This window comes from Patagioenas fasciata, chromosome 12 (assembly GCF_037038585.1).
Source record: "Patagioenas fasciata isolate bPatFas1 chromosome 12, bPatFas1.hap1, whole genome shotgun sequence".
Classification (NCBI taxonomy): domain Eukaryota; kingdom Metazoa; phylum Chordata; class Aves; order Columbiformes; family Columbidae; genus Patagioenas; species Patagioenas fasciata.
This window is the reverse complement of record NC_092531.1, coordinates 10,843,010-10,855,752: the sequence shown is the minus strand read 5'-3', so window position 1 is coordinate 10,855,752 and position 12,743 is coordinate 10,843,010. Positions and strand designations below refer to the sequence as shown.

At 36.3% G+C, this 12,743-nt stretch overlaps 1 protein-coding gene across 3 annotated transcripts in view; it reads left to right on the top strand.

The window, feature by feature from the left end:
* The window catches only part of ENTREP2 (endosomal transmembrane epsin interactor 2), an 86,808-nt gene that overhangs the window by 46,653 nt on the left and 27,412 nt on the right, over positions 1-12,743 (top strand). For all 3 annotated transcript variants that reach the window (XM_065847122.2, XM_065847120.2, XM_065847121.2), the window contains exon 4: positions 882-1,013. In XM_065847122.2, coding sequence (XP_065703194.1) covers positions 882-1,013 — 132 coding nt within the window. The remainder of the gene's footprint in view (positions 1-881; positions 1,014-12,743) is intronic.

The window sequence follows — 12,743 nt, the reverse complement described above, 5'->3', positions numbered from 1 at the left end:
ACATAGTTAAATTTTAGCTCAAGTCTTTGTAGGAAGGATGCTGAAAAATAAACATTGCTATGGTTTTTCATTTCAGAGGTGGGGTTTTTTTTGCCTCTGTGGTGTTGGTTTTGTTTGGTTTTGGTTTTTAGTGAGGCAGGCAGAATCAGTATAATGAATATTTTCATTGAGCTAAATGGGATTAATTTAGAATCACTCAAGGACATAGACTTTAATTTACTTCTTGAGAATCATCAGGGTTCAGTATTCTTAGCAAGGCATGCTTTAATGCAAGTCTGTGAAGAACAGAACACAAAATGCTTTTTAAAATGGAAAAACATCGAATGTTTCTTGTATTTAAGACAAACTGGACATAGGAAAATAGAGAGCAAACTTTTTCCAAAGAAAAATATATATGAGATGACATATACTTCTTACTTCCTCCACTTGTTTCTTCATGCCGCGTTCTCTTTTTTCAAGTGTACGTCATGTTTCTTCTGTAATTATTTTCCCATGTACATGTAAGTATATGTTATACTTGTGATCATGGCTGCTTCCGTGTATTTCCTGACTTTTTCCTTTATTTTGTCTTTCCCATTCGGGTATGATTTGATGTTTATTCAGTTGAGTTACTCTGGTTTCATCTGCACCTGGAAAATGATTTTTTTCCAAAAAGGGTCATAAAAGCTGACACTCTTAATTGGTATTGTATCCTCTTTCTGTATTTTACCTGGCTTTATAGTTTATATTAGCCAACAGAAGACATTCTAATTCAAGGGATTCTACACAGAGATTTTAATTTTGCATTTAGTAGTCATTATTGTCACAAGTGTAAATATAATTTTGGGAAGTTTCTTTTTATTGATTTATACTTTCTCTGACCTTTTTTTTTTCCTCCACAGATTAAATTCGACAGTGATGGTGTCTGTGTTTGCTGTGAAATGCAGCATCAAACTTCAGGCTGCAGTAACCTGGGAGAAACTCTGAAATTGAACCCGCTGCAGGAGTGTAATGTTGTGAGGCTGACCCTAAAGGTGCGTTATGGGAAGAATTAACAGTTTATTTCAGTTTTAAGTAGTGAGTACTTAGGAACATGGAAGTGTGTGATGAAAGGAGGGGTAGCAGGTGTTCTCTGTGTTCGCATACGCTTACATGTAAAAAAAAAAAATGTTAATCCAACAGAATTTAGTGCTTCTATGCATGGAAGTGGTTTTATGTTACACATTCAATATTTGTATTTGTATAGTTAACTATTTTGCTAGAGATTATTTAAGAAACAGAAGTTAAAGTCGGTTATGACTGATGCTGGAAGATATAAGAACAGGTGCCTTTCATATTGTTGAAGAAAGCTGGAATCAAAGGTGGTGGTTGGTGGTGTTTCATAGTGTTATAGTAGACTGCAAAGGAACACGAAGTATTAGCAAAATTATGAAGTACTTAATGATGTACTGCTAACTGAAAGTACCGACAGTGTTCTTTCGGGACAGTGCTGGAAACATGCTTCCTGACTTCTCTGCAATATTATAAGAGGTTTAAATCCTGCAGAGCTTTTGTTTTACAACTACCCAGATGAAAATTTGAGAGCAAATATTAAGAATATTTTATAAACAAGTTATATGCCAGCGTAATTTCCCACATCGTTGCTTCACTTCACTTGTCACCAAACTAGCAAGACATGTTGTTGCGTTGGTTTGGATAACATTAGGGAATCCATTGAAAGAACTGATCAGAGAAAAGAACCCTAGTCTGAAAGACAGATATTGATTTATTTTGGGTTTAATTGAATGATCAACAGAACTAACCCTGCATCCGTAGCTCTGAATTTTGAAGTGTATGTATTAATACAGTTAATAGGTTATGATGGAGTAGTGAAATGCAATGTCATCAGGATCTTGGGGATTTAAAATACAGTGCAAGGCTTGAAAATGCTAAGCTATATTTATATTTCAAGACATATTTTAAAGTTCAGAACAGGTAGAAATCCTGCAAAAGTCTTTCAGCATTGTATTAAAAAACAAACGAACCAACCAACCACCACCCCCCACACCAAAAAAAACCAAAACAAACAAACCCACAACACACCCACAAAGAAAACCAAAAACAACCCTGGACAAAGCAAAAAAAGATAACTACAGTTTCTGCAGTTAGAAGGTAAAGGTATGTGATATGCCCCCAAAATGAATTCAGAGCTCTGCCTCAAGTTTTCATGAGCTTGATCAAGGAGACTATTGGAGCAAAAACCTACTGGGTAGCAGGAATTTACTAAGTAGAAAAGAAGCATAATTTGACATTTCTGGTAAAAAAATAACAACTAACTGCTACTCGGAATGCTGAATTCACGTCTGTATTTAGTGGTGCAGTTTCAGTGAAATGCGTTAGGAGAAGGTAATGCAGGAAAATAACTTCTCAAAGCAACTTTCTTCAGGGTATGACAGATGCAAAACCGTGAACCTGTCATACAGAAAAAGCTGACTTGCTGATCCTATAAAAATAAAGATTGAGGGAGCATATGGTTGCTTGCTGTAAATATGTCAGTAAACTTTAAAGAGAGAGAAAAGAACTGTTCATCTTTGAGGACACTGTCAACATATAAAGTAAGCAGAAGTGACATATGCTGGAAATCAGTGTAAGGTTTCTGAACAATGCAGCAATAAGAATAGAATCCCAAAGTATAATTTGTTTTAAAATATACCTCAGTCATTTATAAAAGGAATTGATGACGTATCTGCTTGCACTAGCAGAGGACTGTTTTAAACACAGGAGTTCCTTTGAGTATAGTCTGAGTGCAGCTTCGATTATGTTCAGAATTTTTGAATAAAGAGAAGGTAGTTGGGAAAATAATTTTTTCAGAAAGTTTCTTAAATATTTTTCATTTTTCATTCTACATTTACCTTCTATTTGGCTTTGAGAGCTCTGTATTCCTGGCTGTAAATTTAAGAACAGCATCCTACTGAGCCCATAAGAAAAAAACATTATAGCTTGTTAGGTAAACAGCTGACAGCAATAAGGCTCATCTTCTTTAATTGCAATTAACAACTACATTGTGATTTTAAGAGAACAGATGTTTTAGTACCAAAAGCTAAATTGTGCTCATTGTCTGGGGAGCCAGAGGGACAAAAAGTGTAGGTTACCAGAATTAAGAATATATACCTCTATGTATAACATTAAGTAGGTTTCATGCTCCTTCTCTTTATTGTGGATGGGGTAAAAATCTCATGTTTCCATTAAGTAATCTGTGCTTTTTTGGTGGTAGAAACTATAGGAGCTGCATTGTGAACAGAACAATTGCACACGTGTTGCCTGTCTGATTTTGTTCCTAGTCAGTCAAACAGAACAAGGGAAAAAGGGGTGGGTGGCTACCAGTCATGTGTACACTAAATTGTGCTGGGATCACGCCTTGCATGATATTGAGTAGGATTTTTTGTAGTTGCTGTGAAAAATTTCTAAAAAATCTCTTTGTCATCTCTGCTCTGAATTATCTCTTCATGCTCCTTTGAAAATCAATGTCTGTTTCTTCTTTTAAAATCCTGAATGAACTACCCGAACATTTCAATGAGGACACAAGAATTAGTACTGCAATGTATCTATGATTGCATGTATGTACATATATAGATATGAGTATTGATTGCAAAAGCTGACTGAATATGTGATCTGTGAGATGAGTGCTAATTCCTGTGATTATTTGAATAGTGACATTTCAGCACAAAATTATGTGTTACAATAAACCAGACCAGAATACACTGCCATTTCGCTGTTGTAAAGATTGGGGACTCAACCCATTTCAAGGACAGTGACTTGGTGGCTTTGGAGTTCTATTTATAAGATATTAGACTTGTGTTGTCTGCAGATGTCCAGTAAGAACAGCACAGTTGCATGATGTGGGAAACTACCATTAAGATATGCAGGTACCCAAGTCTGATCCATCTGCCCTGGTTTACAATGAAGAGATTTTTTTGTGGTTACTGTTTTTCACCAGAAGATGCATTTTCTACACAGTTTTCTGCGTTAGTAGCTCCTAAACTGCCCCTGAAAATAAGGTTCCTTACTTTCCTCTGGATACTCAGGATCAATATTTTGTGCTGCTGAAGAATGTCGATGTTTTGGTATCTTGATTTTAACAATGTGGCAGAATGCAAACCCCCCTTTCTCCCCCTCCCTCTTTCGATATGGAAGGAGTAGACACATCTCCCTCTCTCTCTCTCTCTGCTGCTTGAGGCTAACATCATCACAGAATGAACGTGTTCCATGAACGATCCAGTCCAAACCCCACAGCATCTGCACTGGGCTTTTAGTGAACACAATCTGGCATTGAGATCTATGCTTTTTTCTGTCACACCAGTGCACATTTGGGATTACCCAAAACTCCCAGTCTTCAATGGGGAAACTCCTAATCTTCACCAGCTAGGTAGAGTGCAGTGACGTGCTCTAACCAAGATGCCAAAAGAAGCACCGGCGTGCCTCTTCCTTCTGAGTCAGCTCTTTCCACAGCCAAGTTCACTCTTAGATTGAATTCAGCTGATGTGAAACGAGGCTTGGTGTTAGCCACTTTAAATGCTGACCTTCATAGCCCATACAAACATTATCAGTAAATCATGTAAATCAAGATGAATACTTCCAAGAAACATGTTTGCAAGGCTAATGTCTACATGTCACTACTAATGGACTGTTAAGTCCAGTTTCATGAATGTGAATGATAATGGATTCAGGTGTACTCTGGTTTAAGGAGATTTTGTATACGTAATCAAAGATATGTGATGGGTTTACAAATTTAGGGGGACATACTGTTATACAAGGGAATTTGCTTCAGGAAATTTGTTCTAATAATTAATGATTTTTGAAAAAATATTTTTTACGGGATGAAATACTAGAAATCATTTGTCCTATGCTACTTAAATCTTATACAGACTGACTTTTATCTTGTGGACTCCTTTGTAGAGGAAAAGATAACATAATTCTCGCAGTAAAAATATAACTTCTTTTACTAACAGTAAAATTCCTGAAAGAAAAATAGGTGCTGAAGCATGAAGCTGTGGCAAAATGATTTATTTTATTGATATACAGACTGCCTGACCTTACAATTAATGGTATCTTACAGAACTTGATATTTTAAAATCTTAAAGGGTCAAACATATGAAATCTCTTGGGTAAAACATAAAAGGCTCATTATTTAAATATCTGAAAAACAGTCACTTGAGATAAATTGTTTGCCAGAACCCGTAATCTTGTGCAAATAACACTTTGTAATGTTACCTTATCTTGTATTATACTTGGAAGCAGTTGAATATTTTTTCACTTTCTGAGAAGGACTTCAGTTGAGCTCATTTTGCTCTTACTTTCTGTCCAAACAATAGGGGAGTAATTCTAATGCATAAGGTAGCATTTGTGGCCAAAGATGCCAGAGTTTATAGATTACTGAGGGAACTGGGGAAGAGGACAGGAGGACAAACCTGTTATGAGTAGGCTTGAATTAACTAAAAAGGTGAAGCTCCGCAGAAAAGTTCTTAGAGGGTCACAAATTGAGGAAGATATGAAAACAGTGTCTTAACATTTAGCTGAGATGTTATCAGACTCACAGTCTTCTGATATTGCCATGCAAGCTGGCTTTTATTCAGGTAAAACTGGAAAACATGCTGCAGGATAAATCTTTTTGTGTATACACACATATGAGTGTAAAAAACCACACACAGATCTAGTTATAAAGTCATATCACCTCTGGATTACATTGCTGAATATATTTCAGGCAACGGCCTAAGTATTCTCCAAGATGAGACTAGTAAGAATGAGATAACTTTTTTTTTTTTTAAACAATGTTACCTCTGAATGAGCATAAAATACTGACATAGTAGTCTGCACTGAATGTGTTCATTTGTAGCTGAAATTTTAAGGAACTGAGTTGTTCTTGTGGTGTTAATTAAAGTAAAAAGACTGAGTTTTTCTGACAGCTTTCATCTGTGAAAGTTATTCCTTCTTTCTAAACTCGCAATTGCCTGAACTTATTGAAGTAATACATGCAACAAAGCTTATCTTCTTGAGGTTGTGTTTTGACAATGCTATTCATATGTTGTTTGGTTGGTTGTTTTCATTCAGAAGTACATGCTTTCACTTGCAAAACAGAGGAGGGTGACTCCTAACATGTTTTTTAGAGTTATGAGAGCAGACTTTCATCAGATTCTCCGTAGGACCAAATGCAAAATATTTAAGTTTGCTGAATCATTTAACTAAAAGACTTCATAATCTACTTAAAATGGGATGAATCTCAATGTAGAATAAGTAGCTTCCTATCAGATTTTTAAATGCTGGAGTTGTTTCATGTTCCTTAATAGGTAACTGAAAATATTCTCTGTGTTCAGAGTGTATTTACCATACTGGGTACCATCAAAAACAGAGTGGTTCACTGTGGCCTTTGTAGCCTGAATAGTTGAGCTACAAGTACTTGAAAGTACTAAGTAACAGTTGTATAACAGACTTAGTTTGGTCGCACTTTTCCTTCCTCGTTAATGTTTTTATTCTTAGCTTAGGCAATGAGTGAATATGGTTGTGAACTTCTCTCAAGACTGAAAAGCTGCTTCTCTAAATGACTGGAATGTGTTTATTACAGACTTGTCCAGTTATTTTATGGAACCGTAGTCTTTCAAGAGTCTCTAATGTATCTCCAGTGCTGAATTCAGTGGAGACACCTGGGGTGATGCGAGATACGCAAACTCGCGTACGAGTAGAGAAGACCTTTTTGAGTTTATTTTTCTGAAGTAACAGCTGTAAACTGCTTCCTTAAGGTTATGGTAACTATAACATTTTAGAGCCATGTAAAACACTGTGTTATATTGTATTTTTATACCTTAAATATATTTTCTGAAGCATCGTCCTTTTCTCCACTTACAATTCAATGTACATTTGAGACCCATATGGTTCAGAATTGATTCTTGGTAAGCAAAGACAGTCTTCCTAGTATTAGAGCAGCTCTTTTTTTTCCAGTGTTTTTCAGACATATCCAGTTAGAACAACTGAAGTTATAATTTGAGTTAAAAGGATTGTTCTTGAATTCATGAGTAAAAGAGGTACACAGACACTAATTTCATGGGTGAAAATGCTTTATTGCTCATTATGTCTTTTCAAGTTAAAGTAGTGTAAGAAATGAAGCACCATAATTTAAGTCAATCAAGGAGAAAAGAAATCATCTTCACAGAACTGCAGAAGCAAGGGTGGTTTTAGCCCTTGATCAGTGTGGAGGTTTAGATCTGTGTGTTCAGGGCTACTGATTACAGAGTGTTCTTTTTTATACATCAGCAAGCTTATTTTACTCCTTTTACTATATTTGACTAAGTACTCAAAAGTGCAAAGGACTTAAAGCCTTAAAGGCTATGAACCTTTTCTTTCCACAGGAAAACAATCTATTGAGCCAGCAAAATGTGAGTGTGTTGTAAAGAGAGTTGCCAGTTAATTATTGTTGCACAGGTTAGAACTCTTAGGAAGTACTGGGTTTGTGCTAGGTGTTTTGTTGTGGGTTGTTGTTGTTGTTTTGTAATATAAACATAAGTAACACATTTCACAAAATATTATGAATATTTTATGTGTTGTAAATGTATGTGGAGACAGAGAAATAAGTGGGGATGAGAAGCAGTAATCTGTACGTAATTTCCTTCTAGAGTAAAATAGGTCTAAATACAGTGTCGCAATTCTGTGTAAGCTGCACAGCTGGATAATTTTCTATATAATATTTGACAGTGCTTCATCTGTGTAGTATGTGTCTATTGAATGTTAAATTCCCTGGTTTGATGTTCATGCATGGAATTTAATTGACAGTACAGTTAATTGCTATGATATGAAGAGGTAAGGGAGTGATAAAATCTTTACCAAAGTCTGCATTTGAGTTGAGTTGTGAAGGTGTCCACAGATTCTTGTTTAATTTTGTCTTTATTTTTAAATCTCTATTTAGTGAGCATGTAAAAGGAATTAGGGAGCTCCAGCAGTAGTTTGGTGAAAGGAGATGGATTAAGCAAGGCCATTGGTGTTTTTTCCCAAATAACAGTTATCCTGAAGTATATAGTTTTATTTGGCTTATGGTAAAGTCCTTTGATTTGATTGTTGTAACTTGGCTTTGTTTCAAGCCCTTACAAAACAGTAGCTTCTGATAAGTAGTTACATATCAAAAGGAAATTTCAGAGAAACTTTCTGTTTCTTGACTTGGTGCTTTATGCATTTGATGAATAAAGGGTGTACAAACAAGATGAAACACTCTCGTTCCAAAGGTTAATGTGTCTTACTGCTGTGTCATAGCTGTGAGTTTGGAGATATTGTATATACGGAAACAAAGTGCTTTGGAAATTCGCCTTATTGCCAGGTTTCGTGTGCAGGCTGCTGTCTTCCATGTAATACTTCCATTACAGACCTAAAGTTACACTGAGTTTTTGCTGTTCACGTTGCATGCATGTATTACAGTTGGATTCTAGCTATGGGTGACCAGTATGGCTTTTCTACAGCTGATTCCGGAAGGCAACCAGTAATAGAGAGAATTTCAGTTATAACTTTGTTTCCTAAGACAGAGGAACTCTATGGATATAGCTCATCCTTAGAGCAAACGGATAGTGTTCTAGTTTTGCTTTAAGTTTGCTGCGATAGGAGGTATAAATTACATTTTGAAAGGCAACATTTCAGAAGGGTGAATACGCTCGCAGTAAGTATTCTTCGGTTATGGAGGACCCAGTTCTGCCACCTCTCCCATCACTAATGGGGGACTCAAGCTATTGTCATTTTTCATTTTAGATTCTGTCTCATTCCAGAGATTCAGTTTGCTTCTGGCAGGTAATTGCATGTGGTAACAGCTGTTATAAATTGCTTTGCTAAATGATTGTTTCTGCAGTTGAGTTATCGAAGGAATAAATCAATCACCAATTTTTTCCTTATTCCAGTTCAATCCCATCAGATTACCTTATCACCCAGCAGTCTGATGGAAAACAAAGAAAATTAGTTTTGTGGACAAATTACTTTTTCAGTATATTACTGTATGGGTTTTTAATATTATGTTCTCACTGAATTATACCCTAAAATTATATATTTTGAATACGGAACAAATTTTAAAAATTCAGTTAAACATTCAGATTTTAAAAGTACTAAGGTTTTGTAATATAGCTCCCATTTTAATGTGTTCCACAGGCTTTTGGGCATAGTCTCAGATTTGGAGAACGTGCACTTTTATGCAGTCACTTTTCAGAAAAGTGGTGCACTTGAAAATGTAGGTCGTGTCTGTCTAAGACTCTGCAACAAAAAAGGATGGTGTAGCAGTGCTGAATGTGATTTGCTTTTATTTCATAACATTCTGTGATTACCTGTTGGTAATCTTCATTTTGGCAAAAATTGAGAGACAGTCACTCTAGCCAGTATCTCTTCCATTGCTTTCAGCCGCTCACCAATTACAAAAAATCCCTGCCGTTTACTTATCTTGGCAGTCACTTGCAAACTGGTGATGGAAAGCGATATGGGAAGGATCATAAAGGTGGTTCTGACTATCATGGAGCAGAAAGCATAGGAAGTATGGGAGGGTTTCTGTGGGAAGACAAGCCCTATTGAAGATGGGGTAAACTATCAGTAAATAAAAAGGAAAGATGTAGTTTTGGTAGCTTTTGCTTTGTTTATTTTGGAAAATTTGTGTTTTTAAAACTTTTGTTGCAAAGTGTTATTGTAATACTGCTAATAAAGGCAGAACTCTGAGGTGCAATAATGTAGAAACAATATCAAAAGAGTAATACTGGAAACAGCTAAATTCTGTCCTTAGGTTAGACATATGGATGATAGTGTGAAGAAGATTTGAGAATTCACAAGTGTCATTTGTGGAATCACAATATAAGTCAAAGATGTCTGTTATTAGGGAGAGAAAATGAAATCAACAGTTTTATAGATAATGACACAATTAATTTGGTAATTATTAAGCTGTAATAAAAATTGAATACTGCAATGATGAAATCTTGCCTTTCTAAATAAATCAGTATTAAATTTAAATTCAGTTGGTGACATTTACTGAGGGACCTACTAGAGAAAAACAGCTGGCCATAGAGAAACAGCTCACAATACTGTCTGACTCCTGTGAGTATGTGTCTGAATTGATCTCGCCTTGCTTCCAGGCAATTCCGACAGCTGCTTCCACTGTTAAAGGGATTTGTGTCCTCTGCGATTAGTGAGTTAAGGTGTAGCAAGAAAATTGAATACAAAACCTGCAGAAGAATAATTCTACATTGTACATTATACTTATCAGAGCCATTAATATAACATAGTATAATATAACATAGTATAATATACTATATTGTATTACATAAAATATATTATATATAATATCCTATAAACATGCTGAAGAATCAGATTTTTTTTGTCTTGAAAGGATGAAAATACCCAGAAAAATACCATGTAAAAAGAAATTGATTCAGCCATTTGTGAAGAGCAAATAATCATATTTCACCCCACTATAGATTAATGTGTTGTGTTTTCTGGTTAGTGTAGTTCATCCAAAAAACTGTCATTAAAGTTCCTTGCTTTTGCACTTAATATAGATTTCCTACTCCTTTAGACCTCTGTAAATGTAGCTGTCTGTGGCCAGGTGCTGTGGAGCATTAAGATTGTCCCTGTTCTGGTTACTGCTTTTTCACAAACATTTCCTAAAGGAGAATTTAATTGTCATTGTGTTCCAGCTGGAATCTGCATAAGCACCCAACGCCATCTTTCTGGTAGTATGTTTGCCCATGGAGGGTTTTAGACCTTGAAAGCCTATTCCTGCTCAGTTACTGTGTATAGTTGAATAAATGAGTGTTGTATGAATACCATAATTACTTTTCTTACAGGGCACAGGGAGAAAACTCCCTGAAATTGGTGAATTGCCTGAGGCTGATTAATGTTGTTGAGAGGGGAGGTAGGGCAGAAAAGAAGGAACAATACTTGGAGTGTGGTATGCTTAGCCTGGAAAAGGCATCTCTGGAAAGAGGGCCATTGTAGAGACTGTAGTCTCTGCCCTACATAACAAATGTAATGCTGAATAGTAAACTGAGTTCAGCTGCCTGTGCACAGCAAGGGAAAAATCATAAACCACCACATTGAGAGTATTCAGTCTGGGACACCACTGCAGCTCAGGGTGCTTGCAGAGTCAGCTTACTTTGTTGTTTCACAGTAGTTAGCAATGAATGAAAAATAAAGCAATTGTTTTGACACTGTCTGGAGAGGTTTTCTAGAACTACTGGTAGAGAAGGAAAACTAACTAAAAATGAAAAGCATTACTTGGTTTTACTCTGTGCTTTGGAGTGTGGGAGGAAGGAATTGGGGGAAAAAAATTAATCCTTTTTCTCTCCCTGTCCATGTAGTATGAAATAGGTTTGGTTAATTTTTATTTTTTTTTATAAATTTAGTTGAGATAAGTGTTATTTAGTATGAGAATTGTGGTGTTGCTTCTGTCCTTACCTAGTAGCAGGATGAAGAGGGTAGTAGTTCTGCAGGAAAGGATCTGGGGTTATGTTGGACAGAAGATAAATCGGTGAACTGTGGGCTGTGTAAGGACAAGTACAGCTTGTAAAGCACAAGAAATAATCCTTATGCTATAATCAACATTTGCATAGCCTCAATTGTGCCTGGTTTAGGATTCTGCATTTGAGGAAGACTGTGGACTGACTTGAGATGAACTGAATGAAATAAATGAAAATGATCAGAGGCCTAGGAAATTGGTCACAGTGGAGGACTGGAGGAAATGGGGTTAATATGTGATGCAGTAAAGGAGGAAAAACTTCAAGCATGATAATAGAGTTTACAGGTATAAAAATCTGCTGTGTAATAGCTTGTTCTCAAAAGCTTTGGAATAAAAGGAGCTCTGGATTTCAGCTGTGGGATGGACATACGAGAAACACTGATAAACATTTGAATGGTGAGAAGAAGCTGTGGGGTCTTCAGGAACAGATCAGAGAAACATCTGTCATGAGTGACAGAGGCACAGTTGAGTCTATCCTGGGGCAGGTAAGCTATAGGAAGGTCTTAAAGACACTTTGGATTTTATTTTACGAATTTGATGTAGATTTTATTATTCAGCATAAATGGTATTAAGTTATACATTTGGATTAGCCAAGTCTTGTTTCTAAACGGCTGCAGTAAGCAATGAATGAAGTTTCTTATTGCTAGGAAATAGTCCTGTTTTTTCCCTGCATTTTGTTTCTGCCTTGGTTTTCTTTACCTAGGTTTACATCTGGAAAGCAGAGCACGCAGGATCTCAATCTCTTTTTGTGCCACTCTTAACTAATTACATCTCTAGGGATTTACTTTTCTGTTTGCCTCTGTTTTAATGCTCTAAGTGGTTCTGAATGACTTTGTATTTGAATGAGTTCTCTGTATCACCTTCTGTATGTGAGTTTTAGAGGTTGGCCCCCCAGTATTTTGCTGTTGATGCTGTTGATTCATTATTCCTGGCTGCAGGACCGACCAAAAGACAGGAAACTACTGAGCAGATCAGCAAGAGCAGATCTGGCTCAGTGTAAGCTATTATATGTCTAGAACTTGGTGACCCATTTAACATCTGCCTGGTTCCCATGGCTGGCATTTCCATCTTCAAATGAGGGTCGCTTGAGGTGCATGCAATTACAGTGGCAGGAGTAAATCTGCACATTTTTTCATTACTATTGGAAAAAACAAAGCAAGCAATGATTGATTTTGAAGCGAGTTATTTTATACACTGGCGGTGACTGAAATACTCTTTTAAACTTAGCTCCTGCAGAACATTCTTTACACAGTGAGTGTTTTTACTC